The 22,980-nt window shown below is 48.5% G+C and overlaps 2 protein-coding genes across 3 annotated transcripts in view; one reads left to right on the top strand and one right to left on the bottom strand.

Moving 5' to 3' along the window:
- The window catches only part of VANGL1 (VANGL planar cell polarity protein 1), a gene marked incomplete at both ends in the record, with an annotated part of 29,102 nt that extends 26,899 nt beyond the window's left edge, over positions 1–2,203 (top strand). For both annotated transcript variants that reach the window (XM_080612292.1, XM_080612293.1), the window contains 2 exons: positions 848–1,082; positions 1,943–2,203. In XM_080612292.1, coding sequence (XP_080468418.1) covers positions 848–1,082; positions 1,943–2,203 — 496 coding nt within the window. The remainder of the gene's footprint in view (positions 1–847; positions 1,083–1,942) is intronic.
- A 14,894-nt stretch (positions 2,204–17,097) lies between these two features.
- Positions 17,098–22,980, bottom strand: part of CASQ2 (calsequestrin 2) — a gene marked incomplete at both ends in the record, with an annotated part of 29,332 nt that continues 23,449 nt past the window's right edge. Inside the window, 4 exons of the mRNA XM_080613215.1 lie at positions 17,098–17,298; positions 20,374–20,448; positions 20,770–20,870; positions 21,527–21,581. Coding sequence (XP_080469341.1) covers positions 17,098–17,298; positions 20,374–20,448; positions 20,770–20,870; positions 21,527–21,581 — 432 coding nt within the window. The remainder of the gene's footprint in view (positions 17,299–20,373; positions 20,449–20,769; positions 20,871–21,526; positions 21,582–22,980) is intronic.

Raw genomic sequence — 22,980 nt, 5'->3', positions numbered from 1 at the left:
TGAGGCAGCTTTCCCTGGCTTTAAGATGCTTTGGGTATTGAGGGCAGTGTGGAGAGTAGTTGGTGACTTGAATGGAAATCTAGTGTGAAGCAAGTCCTGTCGGGGGGGCAAAAGAGTTTAGTTGGGTGATTCTTCTACTATCATTGCTTTTTCCTCACTAACTGCAGCATAGCCCCTCACTTGTTCCTTAGTTCTGGGCTAACTTGCAAGTGTTGTATGGCATCTTTTTGCCTTTTTATGCAGTGGTCTTGGTGTTTGCTCACCTGTGCCAACACAGCAGTGGTTTGCAGAGGGTGCCTCTAGCTGCAGTGTTAGGTGTTGAGGGGGGAGCCCTGTCAGTGTTGAATGGAGGGTGCAGAGCCATCATTCAGCAGCACAGTCTCTGCACCTGGCTGGGGTATGCCAGAGCCCACTGCAGCTTGGAAGCACAGATTCTCTGAGCAGCCTGTGTCCTGGGTCATGCTGGTTTATAGCCAGCCTCTTCCTGACTGCTTGCCCATCGTTATGCTTCACCCTGCAGTCCTGGATGCTGGAACCGTTGTTTTCGAAGACATGCATTAAATGCAAGGGCAGCTGTGTCTTGTTTGAATCATGTAACTGATGTTTATGCTGTGCTGGCAGAACCAAGTACAACACTCAGGCTTTAAAGCCTTAATCCTGGTTTATGGCCCTCAATTGCTGGTCAAGGAAAGAAAGCTGCTGTCTACCACTCAGATGGGAGGCAGTGACTCAGTAGCAAGCATGGGAATAGAAGCTTGCGTATCCTGACTCCCAGGCTCTGCCTTAACCACAGCCCCATCCTACGTCTCTCATTATGACTCCTGCTATCCTGATTTTCCTTCTGCAGGCTTGTGGTTGCAGTAGAGGAGGCTTTCACTCACATCAAACGCCTCCAGGCAGAGGAACAGCAAAAAGCTCCAGGAGAGATGATGGACCCCCGAGAAGCAGCCCAGGCAATCTTCCCTTCCATGGCAAGAGCTCTGCAGAAGTACCTTCGCACCACCCGCCAGCAACAGTACCACAGCATGGAGAGCATCTTGCAACACTTGTCCTTCTGCATCACCAATAACATGACACCAAAGGTAACGCTTTCTTTAACGGTGCAGGAAGGAGAGAGAAAGGAATAGCACATTTCTGTGTATACACAGGACAGGAAATTGCTGAAGAAGGTTAGTGGAGGTTTTCATAGTTGCTGTCTGTATATGATCAGTGCATAGGCTGCATCAGATCTTAAAGGGTCACGTTATCCACCTCCTACTCTAAACCTTCCCCTCTAGGAACATCCCACAATCCTAGCAAAGGGTTAGAAATGCAAGAATTTACCTTTAGGCATTTACCCAGGACTTTACCCTAAGGGCAGAAACGCTCTCAGGAGATGAGCCTTAACACCCTCTCACTAGGATCCACCTGGTACCTTACCCAGGTATACAAGGGGGAGTTCTGCTGCTGTTAAGATTGCAAAGGAGACGTTAAAGCAACCAACAAACAGCATTACCTGTTCTGCTTTCAGTTTTGCAGCCTCAGTCAGGCTGCAACTATGGAGACTCTCTGCCTTCCACCTTAGCTTGGCCTGAAGAAGGGAGGGCCAGCTATTTCATCTACCTGTCTGGGACTGCTATTTTGGGATGGGTTATGGGGGGGCTGGTAGGGCAGAAATGACCTCTGCTGTACTGAAGTGCTGCCAGATGGCACTGCTGACAGCAGAAGTCAGGGCTATAACTTTCGTGTGGTGGACTGAAAGAGAATCTCCTGGTGCCTGTGTCTGCTCCTGAGGTCTGAAAAGCTGGGAGGGACTGGGGAGAGAATGTCTCCTGAAGCGTGGAACCTGAAACTCACAGCATGGCAAGCCCATGCTCGTGGAGCTGAACCTGGGGCTGGGAAGAGAGCATCGATGCAGAACAAGTGGTAGGACTGGTGCTAACATGTGTCCCTCTCCCGGCAGGCATTCCTGGAGCGTTACCTCAGCCCGGGCCCAACCCTCCAGTACGACAGGGATCGCTGGTTCTCCAAGCACTGGACACTCGTCAGCGAGGAAGCGGTCACGAGCGGGTTACAAGACGGCAGCGTCTTTGTGCTCAAGTGCTTGGACTTCAGCCTTGTTGTTAATGTGAAAAAAATCCCCTTCATCAAACTCTCTGAGGAGTTCATAGACCCCAAATCTCATAAATTTGTCCTCCGCTTACAGTCTGAGACTTCAGTCTAAGGGATTCTGAGGGTGGGTTCCTTGGGGATTGGATTTTGTCTTTCAATATCGTGCTTTTTGGGTTTAAGTTCCCCAATGCTGACTGAAACTGGCAGATGATGGACCAGTAATATTTGACCATCTGCACTTTATTTGGAAAGGGGAGGGAGGGGGGGAGTTGGAATATGTTATCTAGAAAGAAATATCTTAAGAGGCGACAGGGTGACTTGGCTCGGTTAGCTCAGCCTTGGAGACAGAACAGAGTTTTCCCCTTTTTCCCCCCTTTTCCAGGCATACTGTAAGTCTCATGCTCACTCTTTCTCCTCACGATTGCAACATGGGTTATTTTTGTTGGAGCGCTTCCTTTACGCCATACAGACGCCTGTGCTTTTGCCTCTCTGCTTTTCCTACCCATAGGTGTTTCTGAAGAGTATATTGCTCACCTCTGCTGTAGAAACCTGCTTGCATGGGGATGTGGCAGTCCCTGTTCGCTCAGGAAGGAGAGGATATCAAAGGGAGGGTGTGAGGGGGCTGCTTCTGGGAGCCACCTCATCTGAAGACTGAAGACTTCTTTTCCCTCTCTCCATATGCCCTCTTCTGTCAGAGCTAGACCTATATGAGCACAGTGGGATGGTTTTGCCTTCTGTGTCTCTGAAGTTGCTTGTCTTGAACTGGAAGAGCCCATTTGCAGCTCTTCGGATTGATTTTGCTTTATGATTTTATCCCAGTGAAACTGTTCTGTGTGACACAGCTCCCTGTTATCTCTCACCTGCTTCCTCTCTCCCGTTTGCCTGCATCTCTGTTGGGCACTCCCAAGGCTCCCTGTTTGTCTTCTCTGGCTGGCTTTCCCAATGTGTTTCTCCAGCCGCAGTCCCCTCAGGCTCTGCCTTACTGCCACTTCCTTTTGCACCTGCAGGGGCTGCCTATTTGCACTGGGACAGGGGAGGTGAATAGCTGGCCCCTCCTCAGATAAATCACAGACCCTCCCTATACCTGACAGCCTCTTTGGTGGGAAGGGGGTGCAAGCAGGAATGTGCCCCTCCCTCTCTAGCCAGCTTCAAGTGTGTCTGGAGGAAAGGAGGAGAAGAGGAGCCAGGGAAAGGGCTGACCTCTGCCACGTACACTTGCTTTGGAGAGCTGCTGTATGTCCTTCCGCACCATATGCCTTCAGCTCTAGCTAAGAAATACCAAACTCTATCTGAATGTTGAAAACCTGCCTGCCTCCTGCCTTTCTTGGCCTTTCTTTACTGGGGGAGCTTCTGCTAAGTGCTGGGATCTGCTCCTGAGATGTGCAGTTTTGTTTTGCTTTTGTCCCTCAGAGCGGCTTTGGCGTCACCTGCGTCTTGTGGGGTTTTGGGAGGTTTGCTTTTTATGATGAAGCCTAAAGCAGTGTCTGATTGCTGGCACAGGGCATGGTGTGACTCCAGAGCCAGCTCTGAGGCTGGCAGTGAGCTGCCTTCTGTCAGGTCCCAGCTCTGTGTCGGTGGATTTGTGTGTGAATGCAAAATGATTTCATTCTGCCTAGTCTTTTGCCATGCAAATGTCTGTTATCAGGACAGGATCCGACCTGCCCTCCATATGGATGTCTTAACACAGAGGGCCCAGTTCTACCTAAGCCAGTGCCTTTTGTTGCCAGGGTGAGTAGTCTTCCGAGATGGGCTGTGGCAGCTCTCCTGTCCCCTTTGGCCTTCCCTGGGCTCCTCCAGCAGCTTGTTGGGCTGTCTGCATGCTCCCACCAGCATGAGGTGGCCCAGCTAAGAGTGGAGCTCTGCTGGTCCTCCATGGCATGGCTGATGTGGGCTGGCTGGTGCCCACCACAAGCTGGTGGGAGGGAGCAGCCACCTTGAGCTGGGGACAGGGCAGGGTGTCAGCAGCAATGGAGCTGTGGATAGTTCTCTTGGGATTGAGGGAGCACAACAAGGGTCCAAAGTGATGATTCCTCATCCAAGTGATGCCTGCAGTGTCCTGTACCATTCTTAAAAGTGTGTGGAAGTCACCTGAATCCTGTCTTCCCCATGTAATGTGCCAGATGTGCTTGTGAAGAAATTAGGTGGTGCGGTACATGATGGGAGCAGGCCCATGCCCCTTAAAGGATGGGAAGTAGGTAGAGTTTTTCCTTCTCTAAACTTAGTATTTGGATTTCTTTCTAGGTCAGGCTTTCTGGTAGTCTGTATAGGGACTCTTTTATTGACTGTGGCCTTTGCAGTGTTTTAATTAGAAAATATACATTGGTTTATTCCTTTAAACAAAAAAGGTGCGGGGAACTATATGGTATCTCCTCACACTTTGCTCTCCTGAAGATGCATGTATGTGGCTTTCATGATGTGCATCACTAGCAAGGTGGGAAAGACTGAGAGACTGAGGAGCACTACTGCCTGTGTGGAGGCTGCTGCCTGTGGCTGCGTTGGCTCCTTTCTGTGAAGCCAGAACAGGAACCCTCTTGCTGGGGGCTTGTGTATGCTGTGTGTGTGAGAGCACCTTCTCACAGGCACCTCTGCTGAAGTTTTTCTCTTTGCCAGGTTTTCCTTCCCTTTTCCTTTCCCTGCCCCACCAGGGGAGCTGTCTGACAGGATCTGCTCAGGAAACTCATGTCTTAATCCCATTAAATCCTTAAACACATGGAAGATGGAAGTGCTGCTTGCTCGCTCTAAGTCTACTTCCTCATCAGCGCTGCCTTTTCTGCCTGCCTGTGGAAAGGACACTGTCAGTGGGGGGCAGCTCCTAAATTAAACACTCTGCCCTGTATCAGCAGCATGAATGCATTGCCTGATTAAATCTAAAGGAGGGGACTTGTTCTCTCAAATGGTCTCTTTAGAATGCAACCTGCTTAGGGTTGAGGACAGACTCGAAGAGGAATTGGGACTCATGAGTATTCCCTGTTCTTGTTTTTAAAGACATTCTATTTCTCAGGGTCTCTCTTGTTTCTCCTCCCTGCAGAATCAGGGGGCCATTTCATTCCTACTTCTCTGGGGGTGTCGTGAGGCTAAACTCAACTTGTCAAATGCTTTGAGATCCACAGATGGATTTGTGGCATCTATAGGAATTCAGACTCCTCATAAGAGCCCTGAGCGGCAAGAGCAGCCTGGTTTGTTTAACTCTGTTTATAGCCAGCTAATGAGTAAGAATCGAGTCACAGGGAACACGGCTCCCATCCAAATCCTGCACTCCTTCATTCTGTAGAGCTTGCCAAGAGCTCAATATAAAAATAAGGCTTGAAGGGTTTTGCCAGCCGAGAGCAGGCTGTTTTCCTCCAAATGCCTTTCCTATCCGGCACTGTCTTCATGCACATATTCTCCCTCCTCTCTTCCAGTCTGGATTCTTGTACCTGGCTGGGAATTGTTGTATTTCTTTGGAGCTCAAATGGTTTATGAGACAACCCTGTTTGAATTGAACAATGTCCCCTCAGAGGAGATCCTTGTACTGGACATCCTTCACTAAAGACTGCACCATGTGATAGTGTTGCCCCACTCTGTTCCATGTTGGTGTTTTCCTTGTGACTCTCAAGTATGCTCCTTGGATACTTTAAAGGCTTTGGGGATTTTTTGGTCTCAGATTTGTAACACCCTAAATCCAAAGCCATGTTGAGATCTTCCAAACCCAGCTGCAGCTATTTGAACTGTTCTGGAACAGATGGAGATGGCTGTGGGTTCACATGAAGCCTCGCTTTCTGTTTCATGACTAAAGAGGGAAAGATACAGATTTCTCCCAGCTTCTAGGAGTTGTGGATATTACGCTTGCAGGGGGGCTATAGGAGAGGAAGGCAGATCAGATTTTAGCCTCTGCCAGCTATTCCTCTGGCTTCTCCCTCTAAAACTTTTCCTGCCAGCAACTTCAGTCATTCCAGCTCCCGTCCTCTCCTCTGTGTGGGATTTTCTTCCTGATACTCCCTAGCGAGGGATGGGATGGGACGTGCTGGGGCTGCAGTTTGGGAGCAGCTCACAAAAAGGCGCAAGATTGGAGGAGATCTGTACAAATCCCACCCCTTGTGGAGCCTCTTAACCTTTTCCTTTGGGATGGGGATCTCCGTACAAAGCCTCAGGAATCTGCTGTTGCCAAGTATGCCAGAAGCTGTGGGAGAGCTGATTCTGAAGCTGGCCCTACCCTGCGTAAGTAGCTTTTGAAGTCTTGTTTGAGATGTGCTGGCTTCCAGTGCTTGCTGTTGAAGAACTGGAAAGATCCATTCTGTGCTGAACGTGGAATCCTATTCAAGCCAATTCCATCATCTTTCTTACCAAAATTTGTAATTCTGCCCTTTTCCAAAGGAAAAACAAAAGTCTTTGGCAAAACACTATAGTCTGGTCCCAGGCTCTGCTCGCAGTTGTGCTCAGTTCTGCCCTCTCTGTTGATGAGATGTGTGTGCAGATGTCTGTTTCCTCATTCAGCTTGTGTGTGTCTGTGCTTTTACCTCATAGGTGTGTGCATTATACATGTGTAAAGCTTCAAGCCAGGCTCGGTGGTTCAGTGTTCAAACTGTGTGAAGAAGGAAGCTCTTGGGATTGAACTGTTTGGGTTTTGTTAAAAACAAAAGTAAACCCACCCAAACCCCTCAAATTTCTGTCTTCTATAAGACATGGCTTTGCGCCACGAAGTCTCCTGTGGGAATACACACCCTCCTGCATTCAGGCTGCTGCCTCCAATAGATGATGACCAAAAGTTGCCATTTCCAGCCTCTGCTCTATGACCGCTTTGGGATACTCCTGAGCCAGGTCCCCCCCATTACACCAGTGGTACAACTGGTGTTACCCTCCCTCTGCATCCCTCCAAGAGACTGTATTTCTAATCCCCATAACGTACTGAAGCCCTGTGGGCAGCCAGCCCTGCCCTGTGTGTGCTCTGCCTGCCCAGAGAGAGCATCCTTCCCTCTGGCTGCACCTCTCACCAGCACTGGTGTTGCTTGGGGGTATCTCCTGCACTGGAGGGGTGCTGTGTCTGCCTGCACAGACAGTAACTGTGAAGGAATCTTACACTCTTCTGTGCCTGTTTTCTTGGATTCAGCATTACTGTGTCTTGGGGAAGACGGTCCTTCCCTTGCCCTCTTTTTGATCACTGTGTAATACTCTTTTTCTACACACACTGTATAGTAAGATGGGGTTTGCCAAGGTTTTCTAATCAATAGACACTAACCAGCATCTTTCTTTCTTTTTTCCTCTTTGCACATGTGACTTTAACTGCAATGGTACATGGTCTTTTATGTTCTTTTTTGTAATCGTGAACTTAAGTAAGCAAATTCCTGGTGTCTGTGACATTAATGCACTGTGGGTCTTAGCCTAGTGAGTTGTTCTGTTCCAAGCTGGGTTCTCTTAAGTTATAGCTGGATGGGGGTTGTGTTGGTTTTTTGTTTTTTGGTTTTCGTGGGTTTTTTTTTTTTTTTTAACTGAAACAAAAAAAAAATGTTTTACACTTTGCATATTTTGTACAGTAAAATTCTGGAAATAAACTGAAACCAGATTGGATTGCTCCACTCTTTCCTCTTCTCCTTCCAGACAGCATCACTGGCCTTCAGGCATTCCTTAGCTGTGGCTGGGAGGGGGCCCTACAAACATGTGGTATAACCTTTCTGAGGTTGTCTTTGTCACCCTTGTTCTAGCCCTTTCTGCCACAGTAGAATGCGAACTCATTTATCACTCCAGAAGAAAGACTGGTGGGTGAGTGCTTTGAACACCTGAGATCTCAGATGATGGGGAGCAAATGCAGCTGGGGGGGGCCACAACTGGAGAGGGAACAGGTTTTTCTGCCTCCTGTCTTGTAGTTTGCACACAAATCATGAAGTGCAGGATTCATTGCCGAGTTCCATGCTTGGAGGAGTGGCGAGAGGAGGAAAAGCCAGTGCTCCTTGTTTGTGTGGATGCAGAGCCTGTGAGGTGGGTATCTCGCCTCAATAGCACCTCTGGGTGCAGCTTTCCCACCTCCAGTTTCTATCACCGGCATCCTGAGAGCTTGGAGAGGTCGAGCACAAGGAAAGGGGGAAGCAGCCACCTTAACCTTCACAGCCTTTGTTACCTACTCTGCAATGGGGAGTGCCTGGGCTCGTGGCTCTGCCCTGCAGATCCTCTCGGTGGATTTGACTGCTGGAAAAATCCACAGGAGATAAGCAGCACACAAATGCTGATGGAGAGCACCAGCTAAATGGGTAGTTCTCTGCTCTGGGGGAGATGGATGTATTTAGGACTGCAGAGCACTGAACTAAGGCAGGAAGCAGGAAGGGTGGGATGGGGGTGTGCTAGGACCTGCCTCCTGCCCTCCCTTGATCTCTCTGCTTTTGATGTGTCCCCTTCATCCTGCTGGTGCTTTGGCAGTGCCCAGCCCTGGGCTGTTTGCAGAGCAGCTTCTGGAGATGGGCAGGGAAGGGAAATGGGATGCAGCCACAGGTATGTCACAGGAAGGTGTGAGAAGCAGGGATTTGGCACAAACAAGGTAATGGGCTTGTCAGCCTGGTTCTAGGCTCTTAGCCTTGAGATCTGTGTCTTTACATACGAATTCAGCGCATTCTGTTTTATATGTGGCTTAGTGCTGATACTGAATCAACACCCAGTTGCTGCTGTTTGTGGCACTTTCTCTTCTGCTGTGGTTTGTGGAAGCTGATGGAAGGAACAGGCTTTGCCAGAGGGACCTGTTCCCTTGGCCTTCACCCAGAGCTCAGCCGTCTGAATCATAAGGGGCTGCGGTGTGTAGCTCAGCAGGAATTGGAGCTGAGGGTGCTGTTGTGGTTTGGCCAAGTCTTTCACTGACTTTCCAAGGGTCTTTGAGGTGTGATGGAGCCTCAGGTTGCAGCAGTGGGTTAAGTTTTACTGACCCAAACCTCTTGACAGAAAGGGGATGGAGGCTTTTGCTGGCAAATAACGCTTGGAGGGACCCAGCAAGCTGAACAAGAAGTAAGCACCTTCTGCCTGAAGGACATAGCAGGCTAGGGTCATTGGAGATGTTTCTCCTACACTGCCCTTCCTGACCATGATGGCATAAGGTTGTGGCTACCCTGAGACAGCACAACAACAGCTGCAGCGGGAGAGGACATGATGGCTGAAGTGTGGCTTAATACACAATTGTCCCCAGGAGGGACCAGGCCTCACGGAAGATCAGAAAACACCAGCTTTGGGGAATTCAGTGGGGAGATACGGGACAAAGCGGCTGCATGCAGTTGGGGTGTGACAACTGGGTTAAGAAAGGGATTTGTTACCTTGGGCAACGGGTTCCAGAGGCTGCATGAAGCTCTAGCAACACCTCACCATGCTATATTGTTAGCTAAGTCAATAATGCAATGAAAGATCTGTTTGTGGACGCAGGCAGGGGCTCAAACCCCAAAACAACTTCTCCCAGTGTTATGTACTAGCTCTGCTGTCTCAGCCCCAGATCTGAACTCCTGGAAGGAACAGGGCGCGATTGAACTTGGGGCCCTGGAGCTCAGGGCAGGTGGGGAAAGGGGATCTCTCAGCCGGACATGGTGTCTCACAACAGCATGCAGGAAGGGAAGGTGTGCTGGGAATTGGCCAAGCAGAATGCTTTGATTTGTCTTTCAACACCACTCCTGAGTTTATGTTGGATGGGATGGTGATGGATTTAGATTACAGACCTTTCCGGTACTGGCAGAACACTCACTGGGATAGGGGTAGCCATTCCTTCCCTTTTCATGTGTGCATCCATGCACTGCCAGGGCTGAGAGAACAGCACTGGGCATGGCATGTTTGCAGATGCAGGGAGAGATGGTGTAGTGGGGTGATTGCATATGCATAAACCACTATCTACGAGCAAGGTCACCCAGGTTGCTTTGGAATGCAGTAACAAGCTTTGCAGTAACAAGCCTGCAGAACGTGTGTGCTGGTTTAAGCTGTCATTGTGCTGGTAAAATGGAGCGTACCTCAAATGGGAACAAAGCTGTTCCCCTCTTTCTCCCCATCTCCCTGTCCTCCTCCATAATAAACTTGGAAAAGATTGTGGGTTGGTTTTTCTCCCCCAGCTACCACTTATATAGGGGTCTGTGATCAGGTTGGGGCCCACTGCAAGACAGCCAGCCTATTCCAAAGCCCTGATTGACCCCTATCTCCAAAATATAGGGAGCTGAATTGGGTGAAGAAGGGCACTCTGTACCTGACTTGGGACTTGCTCTCGTTCCAGTTCAGCTCATGCAAATAACATGGGGACACCAAGAGCCCTCACACGGTGGTACTGCTGCTTGTTGGCTTGTGGGTTCTGCTCATGGGAAAAGGAGAGCAGCTGTTTGCTGGTGAAGCTGTGGCCAAGACAAAGGGAACAAACTGTCTTTGGGCTCTGTATGGGCAGCACTAAATATAACTTAGAAAAGGAAGAAGGGAGGTAACTTTCGTCCCGTGGATGTCCATTTGGAGTAGCTCAGTGCATCCCCCTTGCTTATATATCAAACTACAGAGGAAGTGGCAAAACCTCGAGAGAGACAAGGAGGAGGCAATGTGAAGGCGGTGGAAGAGACCTTGGAGAACAGGGTGTGGGTTTTCCCTCCAGCATCCTTCAGAAACATGAAGGTACAAAGATCTTCAAAGCAGAGACACCACAAATTGCTCAAGGCGTGAAGCTGCTCTGTAAATGGAAACTCTTCCAAAGACAGGAATTAGGCTTCCAAATGCTTCGACATCGCCAGTCTTGGCTGCCTCTTTTATTTCTTTCTTTGACTACTTGAAAAGTGAGCATGAATAAAGGTAGATGCACAGAGAGAAGGGAGTTCTTGATAAAACACATTAAATTCAGCCTCTCTGGAAGTCTTAAAGGACACTCAGAACTTCTTCACTCTTTGGACCTCTCTTCAGCACGAATCAGATGCTGGGGCCACGATTTGAAAGAGGGAATGAGGAGGAGCTGATTGTATCTGGGCCACAGACGTGAAACAGATCTGCAAACCTTTTAGCTTCTACTTTGTAAAAGCTCATTCTTGAGGACTCATAATCCCAGATCCTACAGTTGATTATGATTTTGCTTTGTAAGTGGCTGGGAGAAACTGGTTTAGTAATTCAGTAACTAGACTGTGGGAAGCTGTGCACATTCCTTCAGCCATTCTGTTTGGTGGGGACTAAAATGTCCTTCAAGCATTTCATTGCTTCTGTTGTTCTCAATAGCCTCTTTCTTTGTCACTAGCAAGAGCAGGGCTTTGAATGTTACATTGGATTTTAAAGCCAAAATCAAGCACCAGGCATATTTCAGGGTTGAGCATCACTTTATCTCTGCTACTGAGGGAGGAACCAGATTGTGCTTCCTCCACATCCAAAAGCAGAGGATTAAGTTGCTCGTGGATATTTAAGTCATTTGCCACCCACAACCAAAGGAGGGCTCAGTCAGGACAGCTACTTGTGTTCTCAGGCAGGTACCTGGCTTTCTGGCTGCTGCTGAAGTATGGGATAACCCCTCCAGCAAACCCAGTTCCTTTAACCCTCGAGGCTTAATGTGTTGAAGTCATGCCGCTTGTCTTCTGCTCAGGTGGTGTGGTTGTTGGTGGCACTGGGGGTTACTGACCTCATCCTGCAATGGCCATAGTCAGGGCTTGGTAGCAGGGTGATAGCTCCTGATTTGGATTTTGGGACAACAGGAAAAGATGCCCATAAGAAACAATCCTGGTATTCCCTCAGTGCCCAGGCTGCTGAAACAGCTTTGTCTTGAGTGTGTCCCACCTCTTCCCCACAAAAGGAAAACCAGTCTCAGTCTGTCGGGTTTCTCCTTGGAAAGGGAATGTTGTTCCTCCTCGTGTTCACAGCCACAGCTCATGGCACAGGGTCCTACCATGGCTGGCTCCTGGCAGTGGTGTCATGGCTGCTGCTGTCTCTCTGTGCTGGGGATGAGCTTAAGCAGAAGGGGCAGGGGAGGTCCTTGTCTTTGATCGACCCTCAATGCTATGGGGGTGAATAGAGGAGAAGAGAAAAGCAGGTTAGATAGAAATGGAAATAGAAAACAAGGCAGTCAAGACCAGAAGAGTAAAGTCAACAGGGATGAAAAGAAGGTGGAAAAGCTATGTTTTCTTCTTGTTTTCCATAGCATTAAGGACAATAACAGAAGCCCTTTGAGGGCTTTGCTGATCTCCTTCATCACAGAGACTTGGCAGAAGGCTCAAGGAGGGGGCGTAAGGGGGGAGCAAGGCACAGGAAGGCTGTTTAATTCCATTCCAAAAGCTGCTTGCAGTCTGACTCCAGAAATGGGTCTTCAAGCTGCATGGAAGCTCTGTAGCATTGCTTTTACTGTTTATTTCCTCCTTTAAATAGTTTAGCACCTTTTGAAACCTGGCAGGGAGCGTTCTAGGAGCTAGGCCAGGAGGGTTGGCTCTGCCCTTCGTCCTGCCCCATGGTCTGAAGACATCATCTGTCAAACAAGCGTGAGAGCCATCCCATGGCTGGCCCCAAGGTGTATTTACCACTGAAGGGCTGCTTTGCCCTCATGTCGGTGGTATAAGGGAGCAGGGAAAAGGCAGGGATGCAGTGCAGTGGGTTGACACATAGTCTTCGGTCTCATGTAAGACGCAGTCTTGCTGGTGCAGACTCATTACTGAGGTTAATTATCTTTCCTGCTGTGCTCTGCTGCTTCCAGTTTCTACACTGCATGGCATAGATATACCTGGGGTGTAAAAGTAGCCAGGAGGCAGTTTGCTTTGCCCTGGAGGGCCCTGGTGCTTGTTGCCTGTTTACCCCTCTTTAACCCCCAAGTACAGGTATCTGTGAGAAACTGAAATTTACCAGGCAGAGAGGAATCCAGATGCAACCTGGCCTATTTTCAAGTCAGCAGCAGCTGGGAAGAGGTATGTTCCTGTCTAATTAATTATTTCCCTGGGAATCAAAGGCAATGGAGTTTGTTTGGTCTTGGTAACAAATCAATCACTTCTGAGGTATGATGTGCAGACAGACATGGGGAAGCAGCCGGTGTCCTCAGCTGTGCATGTGTGTTGCAGTCTGGCTTCATTCTGGGATGGGAAGCTGCTGAGATCTCTGGTTTCATGTCAGGGCCGTTTCTCTCCCAAAGGCAGCACAGGAGGTTCCTCAGAAGCATCATGAAAACTGCTGCCCCTGCAGATATGGAGTAACTTGTGATTTCCAGAGCACTTCCCTTGTCCTCTTCTTCTGGGGCTGTTGTCCAAAAGGTTGACATAAGTTCAGAGTAGTTTTGGGTTCACATCAGTGTCCTTGAGTCCGCTGCAAAGGCAGAAGCTTTCTCCTTCGTGCTCCTGTATGACAGCTGCAGTATGTGGCTCTTGATGGGGTTCTGTCTCCTGATCGTTGCCCATGAGTAGCACGGGGTGGCCTGTGGTCCAGCACACCAAACCAACCCCTCTTCTGGCCCTGCGACTGGGTGGAGGTAGTGTATGACTTTGTTCTGACCACATTTGGCTTGCAAGGGGGGGTCTTTGCTGTTGTTGGGTACTGGTAAGATTAGGTTTTGGGGTACTTTGATTATCTTGAAGCACTTGCAGCTGGATGAGGGCAAAATACAATTCCTTGTCTTTATGTGTATTAAGGCCCATTTAATGTGAATGTCTAATTAACACTCAGGAGAAAAAGAGCTATTTGCTAAGAGAGGAACAGTCTTCACACAATTCCCTGCAGGAACACTTAGCACTGCCCACAGCAATTTTGTTTTAAATAAAGATCCAAACCTCCTGACATTTTGCCTTTCAGAGTGTAAAATGCCAATTGTGCCTACTTCTGACAGAGGAGCCCAAAAGCGCCCATGGGTCCTGTATGTGCTACCTCCATGTACCACTATCGTCCCTGTTCCTGGAGGAAGACACTCAAGTTCAAGTTGCCACCTCCTTCACAAGGGGTATTGCCTCATTCAGTGGTTCAGCCACTATAAACACAGGGCAGAGGAGGTGTTAGGGGTGAATGGGAGAGGCTGTGCTGAGCGCTCATCTTTATTGCTGCAATCCTTCCTTTGCTGCAGTGGTTCTTTAACTTTTTATGTGTTTATCTCAAAAGCAAGTAATAAAAAAATCCCATTATTCGGCAAAGACAAGTAAGAAAACCGTACTGGGGGAATAAGGGAGCAGGGAAAGTGTGGCCCCATCAAAGACTGCGCTGGCACCATGAAGAGTGGCAGCTGTACGATTAACCCTTTCTCGTATAACTCAAGAGAAACCATAAACCACTGACACCAGCTCAGCCTCAGTGTCCTCTGTATAAGCCTAAGCACCACATCATTCTTTCCCCCACAGAGCACTGTTGCTTGATGCATTGAAATGCATATGTGCCTGTGAAACAGCTGTGAGCTTGAACACATCTGTAATGCCCTTTGCAGGGTCTGCCTGTGTAAGCCGTGCCTCTCAGAGCATCTAGAGAGGGAAACATCAGAATAGACAGCTTCCACAGTGGGAGCTATAGAGAAAGTATTCAGGCAATCAGTGTGTCCAGAGACAGTGCCAGTTAGGAAAGGCAGCAGAGCAGCTCTTGTGCTTACAGAAATTCATGGCACTTTGCAGTGCCTAGTCTGGTGCTGCAAGGATTGTGCGAACTGTTACCTTGTGCAGGGTAAAACTGTGAGTCTTTTATTCCTGGGAATAGCCCCAAGGCAAAGATAAACAAGTACTTTTCTCAGCTGAGTATTTATCCCTTAACCATAGACTGGGAGACTCCTACATGGCTAGTTTGCTTGCTCTTCTTCCATACCAATGTGCACCCATGAGACTTTGAGTCCCTCTCTCTGAGCCAGGGTCCTCCATCAAACCTTTGGAGGAAGCAGCTGAAAGGAAAGAGCAGGAGGAGGATGCTGGGCACCCCTCTGCCCAGGAGGAGAAGGATGTGACTGGAGGAGGGGAGGGCATCTCCAGGCTGAGAGCACTCTGCAGTTCCAGGCTTCTGAAAGTCTCCACCGGGTCCTCTGGCATGGGGCTGAGTTGTTCATGTATGGATGGTCTCCCCAAGCACACTTTGTTTGAGTCTTCCACACATCACAAAGAAGCAAGAAAAGGCAAATAGCTGACCCATGGGTGCTTTGCTGTTCTGTCTCTTCTAATAAGCTGTGTCTTAAAAGCACGGGTTGAGTGATGTTCAGTGAGGAGCTAATGTGCCCTACGGTCATATACCATATAAGCACAGTATTCATTCATATACATAGAGGTAAATGGATACCCAGTTGCATGTCGTGCATGCTGGCACTTTCCACCAAGGGGCTAAGTACACGTAGGAATATATCAGTACTTCAGCTTTGTTATACCAGTAGTTTAAAATATCTATTTCAGCTAATGTAGAGACAGAGTCAAAGAGACTGATCAACAGGCAGGGGAAAACAAATCTATAAAATATTGCTTTGCAGTTCATCTGATAAAGGAAATACATAATGTGTAAACCCTGTGTCTCATCAGGCTGAGTCGCATTTGTACAAGGAGCTCTGCTTCTCCCGTCCCTAACACTGTTATTTCCCCTGTAACATCACTTACCTCTGACATAAGCCAGTATAAGAAAGGTCAGGACAATGGTTTTTGCCTGTAGCAAGAGAGGACGTGTTAACCTATGCTAACAAGTCTGGACAACTGGAGAACATATTTATAAATGTATTTATAAAGATAAAGCTATCTCCAAACTTTCCATTCATTGCACTATTGTCAAATCTAAGAAGCTAAGAAAACTGAAATCTACCAGCATGGAAAAGCAGGGAGACCTAATGCTGTTGCAGTGACCTGCACATGGATGGTGCTGCATTCACCAGGATGGAGTTGCTGACCCTCTGCTTTGAGAGTGACCCCCTTGACTATGAGCTCCTTCTCAGTCTGCAGTCAAAAGAGGCTTCTCATGGACTACTATGAGTCTCTAAGCAGGGAATAACTGTGCAACTGGATATGTAAAAGCCAAACAGCTTTCACTGCTCATTGCCCAACACATGTTATCCAGCATCTAATAGGGTTGGATGGATGCGTTCCCTCCCAACATCTTGGTCATGGGAAAAGATGCTCTTTAGGCTATGGGTTGAAAGTCAGCCAAAGCTGGAAGGTCTTGGGAAATAGGAGGGCTTCAGGGTGGGCCCCCAAGAATGTTTCCACTGGCACTATCTCATGTGCACCACCTTCAGTTTGTCTGAGGTTCACCTGAAAGGGAAGGTAGGCCCAGACCTGATTGCAGATGTTTGCAACTGGCGTGGAGTCTGCTTTGGTGTTTCTTATGGGTTAAGGCTAACAATTTGGCTCATGATCTTCAGCCTCAAGAGGTTGGCCTCAGACCTGGATCAGCCTTTCCAGCCATTCAGGAGCTCACAAACGATGTTCCGTATCAGACTACCTGCGCTTACCCTAGCTTTGGCCTGAGCTTTCAAGAAGAGGTTTGGACAGGGACTGTGATGTTTGGTTTGCATTGTGCTGTCATAGAAGAATATCCTGTCATTATATGGAATCACTGAAAACTTAAATAGAATCCCTAAAACCCTTCTCCTTTCCCAAAACTTTTTGCTGCTCTTAACATGTTAGAGAGCAGCTACAGACTCCTGCAGCAGAACCTGCAGGCTGTTCTTGAGTCATCTTGGCAGAGTAAGCTGCAAAGGGCATTGTGTTTAATTAAAGGACTAAACTTTACAGTGGCCTTCCCTATGTCCTGAAGTGAGATTTGGTCTTTGGATGTTAAGTGCTGGGCCGATGAGCATGGAAAACACAATTTGGCTTCCTGTGTCCCTCTGGCAGTGAGCAGGCAGGCACTTTTCTCCCACCCTGGGACAATCAGGGCAGATTCCCTGCGGATTCCTATTGTCCTTTCTAAGGAGGCATGATTTGCAGCGGTGCTGGGTGCCTGCAGGGGCAGTCCTGGTGGCTCAGCACCACTGAGAATCAGGCTGGGGGGTCCCAGCAAGGGCAGGGAGAGCAGGGGAGCAGGGGAGGGGGCAAAGAAGAGCAGCGGTGCTTGCTGATGCTCAAGCACAGACCTTCCAATGGAGGGACCTGCCGAAGGGGGAGGGCTCTGGGCCCCCACAAGTCAAATTGCACAGAGTCACAGTTAATCATCATCATCATCGTCGTCATCGTCGTCATCATCATCGTCATCATCATCATCATCATCATCGTCATCGTCATCATCATCGTCATCGTCGTCTTCAGTATTTATCTTCCCAGAAAGCACATCTTCTATCCAGTCCTCCAGCTCCTCTGCTGTGGGCAGGTCATCATCATCTCTGATGTCCATCCAGATGCTGTCAGCCTGCAGGGACAGGTCATGGGGGATTAGTCACCCTTAGAGACACAGGCAAGAGATTCACTGCTGCTGTGGATGCAGGGGTGGTGGTGGCATTAGATCCCTCTCTGCCACAGCCTGCAGGCAGACTCAGCCATAGAGTCTCTTTGCCTACACCTTGGGATTACCGCTAACCCCTGAGGTGCTGTTGTTTCTGACTAGGGGCAGTAGGACTGCTCAATGGGTTCATATGAGTGTGTGGTGCTGTTTGACCTGGGTTGGGTATGTGCCCACTGCCTGTTCCTCTCCTGCAGCAAGAGCATGGTCCACCTGATGCATTGTCTTCACCCTGTCTGGCCAGATGTGTGGACTCCAAGTCTACATAAAGAAGAGCATAAAGAGAACTATGCCAGCTCCTCCTGCATCACCCCAGTTTACAGGACATTGCAGCATTCCCCTTCATCCTTCCTTCCTTCCAGAGCCCTTCTGGCACCTCTTCCTTTGAGCCTTTACACCGTGTTGTCAGCAGCAACCCTTCCCCCCAGCCTCTATTACCATCCTTTTTGCCTCAGGATGTTGCTCTGGACTCTCCACATGTGATGCTGGTTCCTTCTCTTTGAAGAGCCTTTCATCACATCATCTCAACCATGCTCCAGCTGAAGAACGGTGAAAGACACGGATGCTCTGTACTGCAGGTGCCCCCTGCTCTTTCTCTCCAGCTCTCTGCATTACTTCCATAGACTGGGTAGAACAGACGGTGAGGGGGAATTCAATAAGATGCTGTCTAAATTGTGGCTGTTACCCAGGAACAGGAAGCATAGCTTAGATGGTCTCTGAGGCCTGGAAATGAAAGGTTTTCTCTCTGCTTTGCTATAGGTCCCTTAGGTAAACACCTGGGTAAGCCTTTTTCCCTTCACTGTCTCCCCTCCATAAAACAGGATCAGCGTCCTGTTTTGCAGGGGTGCTGTGAGGTTATCTCAGTCAGTGACTGATGTCGCAGAAGCAAGGGCTTTTCATATCTCTTAAGACACATACTTGCTTTTGGAAATGCATCCAGTGCAAGTACACCCCCAATTTGCACTGGGTGCAAATGCACCCCCGTCTGTGGTACTCAGTTCTCTTTGGTTTATGGCTTGCTAAAAGGCCAGACCAATTTCTGCTCAAGAAAAGTTGTTTCTCCCTTACAATATTTGTTTTCCTTCTAAACCACTAAAACTGTAATAAAAAAGAGCCACAAAGAGGCATGCAGCTCTTGCTTCACAGAAATTACCTTGTCCTCAACCTCAGGACTGTTCTTGAGGCAAAACCTGACACCTTTAACTAATGGGAACTGGAGTGGGCCCATTGCACTTCGAGAAGATGTTGTGCACATACATAAAGCAGCATGGTGCAGAGAACCATGGCCCTAATCCTGAGCCAGTCTGACGTGACAGAGCAGCGGGGACTGCTGGGAGCTCTGGTGTTTGTATTGGCAGGTTCTTAGAGGAGTGATGGGGTCACAGGGGTTATGTCCACCGAAGCCAAGAGCAGTGTTTATTTTTACTCCGCTGTGTAAGCTCCACTTTGTACCTGTGTAACTTGGCTGAATGCAGTGATGTAACACTGAAATCACGAAGTGAGCTCAGTGTTTGGTTTAGATAGCACCCTCCAACCCAGAACTTTCTTCAATCTCTCTCTTGAGGAATAGAAAACAGGCTTAAGAGGAATTAAAGAAAAAATGCAAACAATATAATCAGCCACCTGAATCATTGACTGTATCAAAGCTAATGCATGAGTTTTTACAGGTCTCTGAGTGACTGCTGGATGATATGGCATATGTTCCTGCCTAATACCTCTTTCTATAGAGTTCTCTTGCCACTGACAATCCTACTTTCATGAATTTCTTTAATGTAGCTGTGACAGGACTTAGACAGGGAGAGCTGCAGTAAACATAATGCAGGGAGATACAGTGGACTAGTAATAAGAGGAAAAGACTGGAATACGTGAGCTCTGTTTCTGTCTTGTCTGTTCATTTCTCCCATGATCTTAGTTTTCAGATGTTATCTGGGTTTCTCCCTTCATAAGTTTCTAACAAGCCTTCACCCACTGGGTCCTCACTCTCTAGGTGTACGTCCGCTTCCTGCATCACACCAGTGCTTTGCTTTCCCTACCATATCCCCCATCTTGCAGCATTTGCTGTAACAGGAGGCACAATCGTACAGTACACCCTTGCTGCCCCTCTTTCCCTGGGAAGCTACAGGAGAGAGTGCACAGGAGCCAGGAACAAGGTCGCTGGTGAGGTCATGACCAGCACCCAGCCTCCACCCTGGATCCCTCCCTGCTCTCTCCTAATGCAACATCAGTTTCCCATGCAGTTGAAACTTCAGACACGAAGTCAAGCACCGAATTACAACCACTTCAGCAGTGATTTATGGTTCCAGAGACACTCACACCCACACGGGTCCATTTTAAAGAGATTAAAACACGCAGCACTTCACCATCAAAAATAAACCTAGGGAATAAGTGAGCTGGGCTGCGGGATGGCGTGGAAACCCTTCACTGCTATGGGGTGTAGGGCAGACATATCCCTTCTTCCCACCCAAACCCCTGCATGGCGGTGGCCGAGAAGGATGAATCCCAGTATAGCACCTTTGCGACAGCAGGATCCCTCTGTTACCAGTTTATGTCATACACTTATTAAAGCTGTATATTTATTTAGGGTTTTTTTTTTTCAAGTTACGCAGTTTCTCCCTGTCATCTGTTTGGGACCATCTTTCCCTCCTACATTCAAGCTGTGCTGTTCTGCTTCTGCTGCAAAAACACCCTCCTTTTGCTACTCTTCTTCCCCCCTTATCATGACTTGCTTTCCCCTCTACACACACACTTTTCCTCCACAAACACACCCAGGTTCAGTCAGACTGAAGCCCTGAAGCTCGGCGTCTAAGGTGTTATGAACGCCGCACATGGGAATGGTGAGGCATTTACACTTTTTCCCTGGGGAAAAAGCGTGCTCTGCCTGCACTTAACAGCAGAAATCCCACTGATTCCAGCATACTTCAGATCCTGTGCTTTCTAGCACCCTTATCTTGGGATCGCTGGATTTCCTGGGCACATGCTACTCACGTCTGTGACGTTCACCACCCCGATCTGTGGCTTGAACAGGTCGATCTTGAAGGTCTTCTCCCAGTAGGTGATGAGCTGCAGGAGTGAGAAACAAAGCTCAGACAAGGGTGTCTGGATTAACAAATGCCTGTTGCATTAACGTACCCTGGAGAGGCTGAACACAAGCTTGAGCTGCCACACATGGCAAAGGAAAGTGCTGGTTCTGGAGATGTTCCCAGGACACCTCCTTCACTGGGGGCAGACCTGAGCAAGCAGCTCTCAGGGATCACCCATTGCCCGGTTCTTCCCTATTCCAAATTCCCTGGGGAAATCCCTGTGCTCATGCACACACCACCACACCAAACCCCCCCCATCCATGAGTTAAAACAGGAAAGGCAAGGAGCCCCTGCCACTCACCAGAGGGAAGTCGTCAGGGTCAATCCAGACAATACTCAGGTCGGGATTATCGGTGTTGTCCCTGGCAACCTGCTTCAGGACTTCCAGGAACTCAAACCCATCTGAAACAATACATGAAGTGCTGCAGTTCTCTCCTGCAAACACCCAGGCACTTTTTGCTCTGGGAGGGGTTTCAACTTCCCTCTCCCCTCTGTGCACAGAGTTGTTCATAGAGCTCATTAAAACGCTGTCTCCCAGCCCTTTCTTCTGATAATAAGGCTTTTAATGTTGAGCATCCTCCCCGGGTATTGAAATTAGTTACACATGAATTAAGTCTCATAACCCTTCTGCAGAGTGGAACAATGCTACTGTTCTCTTGTGGTGAGGAAGCAATTGAGCCCCCAAGAGGCCAAAGCTTTTTGGCACACTGATGCACTGAGAAGCATCGACGACTTTCCAGGAGCTGATGCCCATGGGTTTCCCACATGCCCATCACAAACCCAGCCACCAGCACTTTCCTGGAGACACACAGCAAGATGGAAACAGAGTTAGGGACAAATCCTGGTGCTAAGGTGGAGGGAATGACTTTTCTTTTGCAGTCAGCCATTCATTTATATCCAGAACTTGAATCCTGGCTAGCACATCCACTAGTGTAGAAACCCAGAAGCATCCCAGCTCCCCATCCCAGCCCGGGCACTGAGCTCCACAATGTGAACAAAGCACAGGAAACTGGACTTCTTGAGTGATGGAGTGTGAAACGAGGAAAAAAGCCTCCTACCTGGGTCGTCTTCTTCTGCAAAGGCCACGATGTGAATTCCCTCCATGTCATCCTCCTGGAAACAACAAAACTGTTACTGATGGGCCACGGAGGGAGGACATTGTCCAACAGAGAAGTGGTGGGCTGCCTTCAGGAGAACAGGATGGCTGCAAGACACTGAGGTCAGGCCAAGTTGTGGAGGTATTAGGTTCTAAAGCAGGTAGTTTGGGTAGTGTTGCTGAAACCCTTCAGCTAAAAATGAGGTGGGAACCATGATGGCAAATGCAAAGCAACTTCTGGTGGTTCGGGGAAAAGCTTGCCTGCAGAGAATGTCAAGAGCTCTCTAGCACGGGAGTATGGCCTCTCTCTCCATGCCTGAGGCCAACTACCCTCATAAGCTTGCAGCTTTCAGGGAATGGTTTGCAGGGAATCAAACCTGAGAATCACAGACTGGTTTGGGCTGGAAAGGACCTTAAAATCATCCAGTTCCAACTCCCTGCCATGGGCAGGGATGCCTCACTCTAGACCATGACACCCAAGGCTGTGTCCAACCTGGCCTTCAACACTGCCAGGGATGGAGCATTCACCACTTCTTTGGGCAACCTGTTTCAGTGCCTCACCACTCTCACAGTAAAGACCTTCTGCCTTATATCCAACCTGAAGTATCTATCACCACTCTCAACTCCCAAATGTGCTCCTTCAGGGCTAGCAAAGGAGGTTTCTTCACAATATGAGAGCTGAGGTGACTCAGTTTGGCTGCTTTTGGGAGATGAAGGGTCTCTGCTTTAGGTGAGGGTTTCCATGACCAGCAAAGGGAATTCAGGGCTCCAGTGTGTGGAGGTTCAGAAATAACGGTCTGGTGGACTGCTTTTCTCCATGAGATATGTAAGTAGTGAGTAATGATATTGGCAAAGGCCAATGGATCTGCTGGCTGGTTCATCATCTGCCTTGCATGAATGTCATCTCTGAATTATCCCACAGATCAGCTTTGCCTCCCTCACCCGTGCCGGTCCCAGTTTCCATTTCAATTGGTTTTAATGCAAGAAAAAATTCCCATCTAAATGCTAATTCCTTTTCCCTTCTGAGCCCAGAGATGACAAAGCCACCATCAAAACCTGAAAAGAAACCCCCCAAAACTCCCTGAAAGATTAAGTGGAAAACATTATCTTTAAAAACAATAGTGGATGCTTGGCCTTTGCTGGTGTCTCCAGGGAATACATTTTCATTGGGGCATTCTAGGCAGATCTACTTGGGATTCAGACCACTTGCAGCTGGAAAAATCTACACTGTTGTTTTTTCTCCATTGTCAGACAGAAAAATAGAATATATATGTGTGTGTGATATATAATTATATATATAGCTATATAATGTAGCTGTATTCTGACCTCCAAGGCAGTAAACAAAACAAGGGTAACTCCAATGAAGGCATTGATGATGTTTTGAACTTGCAGCGAGATCAAAATCCAGCCCATTGT

Source organism: Psittacula echo (genome assembly GCF_963264785.1).
Source record: "Psittacula echo genome assembly, chromosome: 3".
NCBI lineage: Eukaryota > Metazoa > Chordata > Aves > Psittaciformes > Psittacidae > Psittacula > Psittacula echo.
This window is presented reverse-complemented; position numbering and strand designations above follow the sequence as displayed.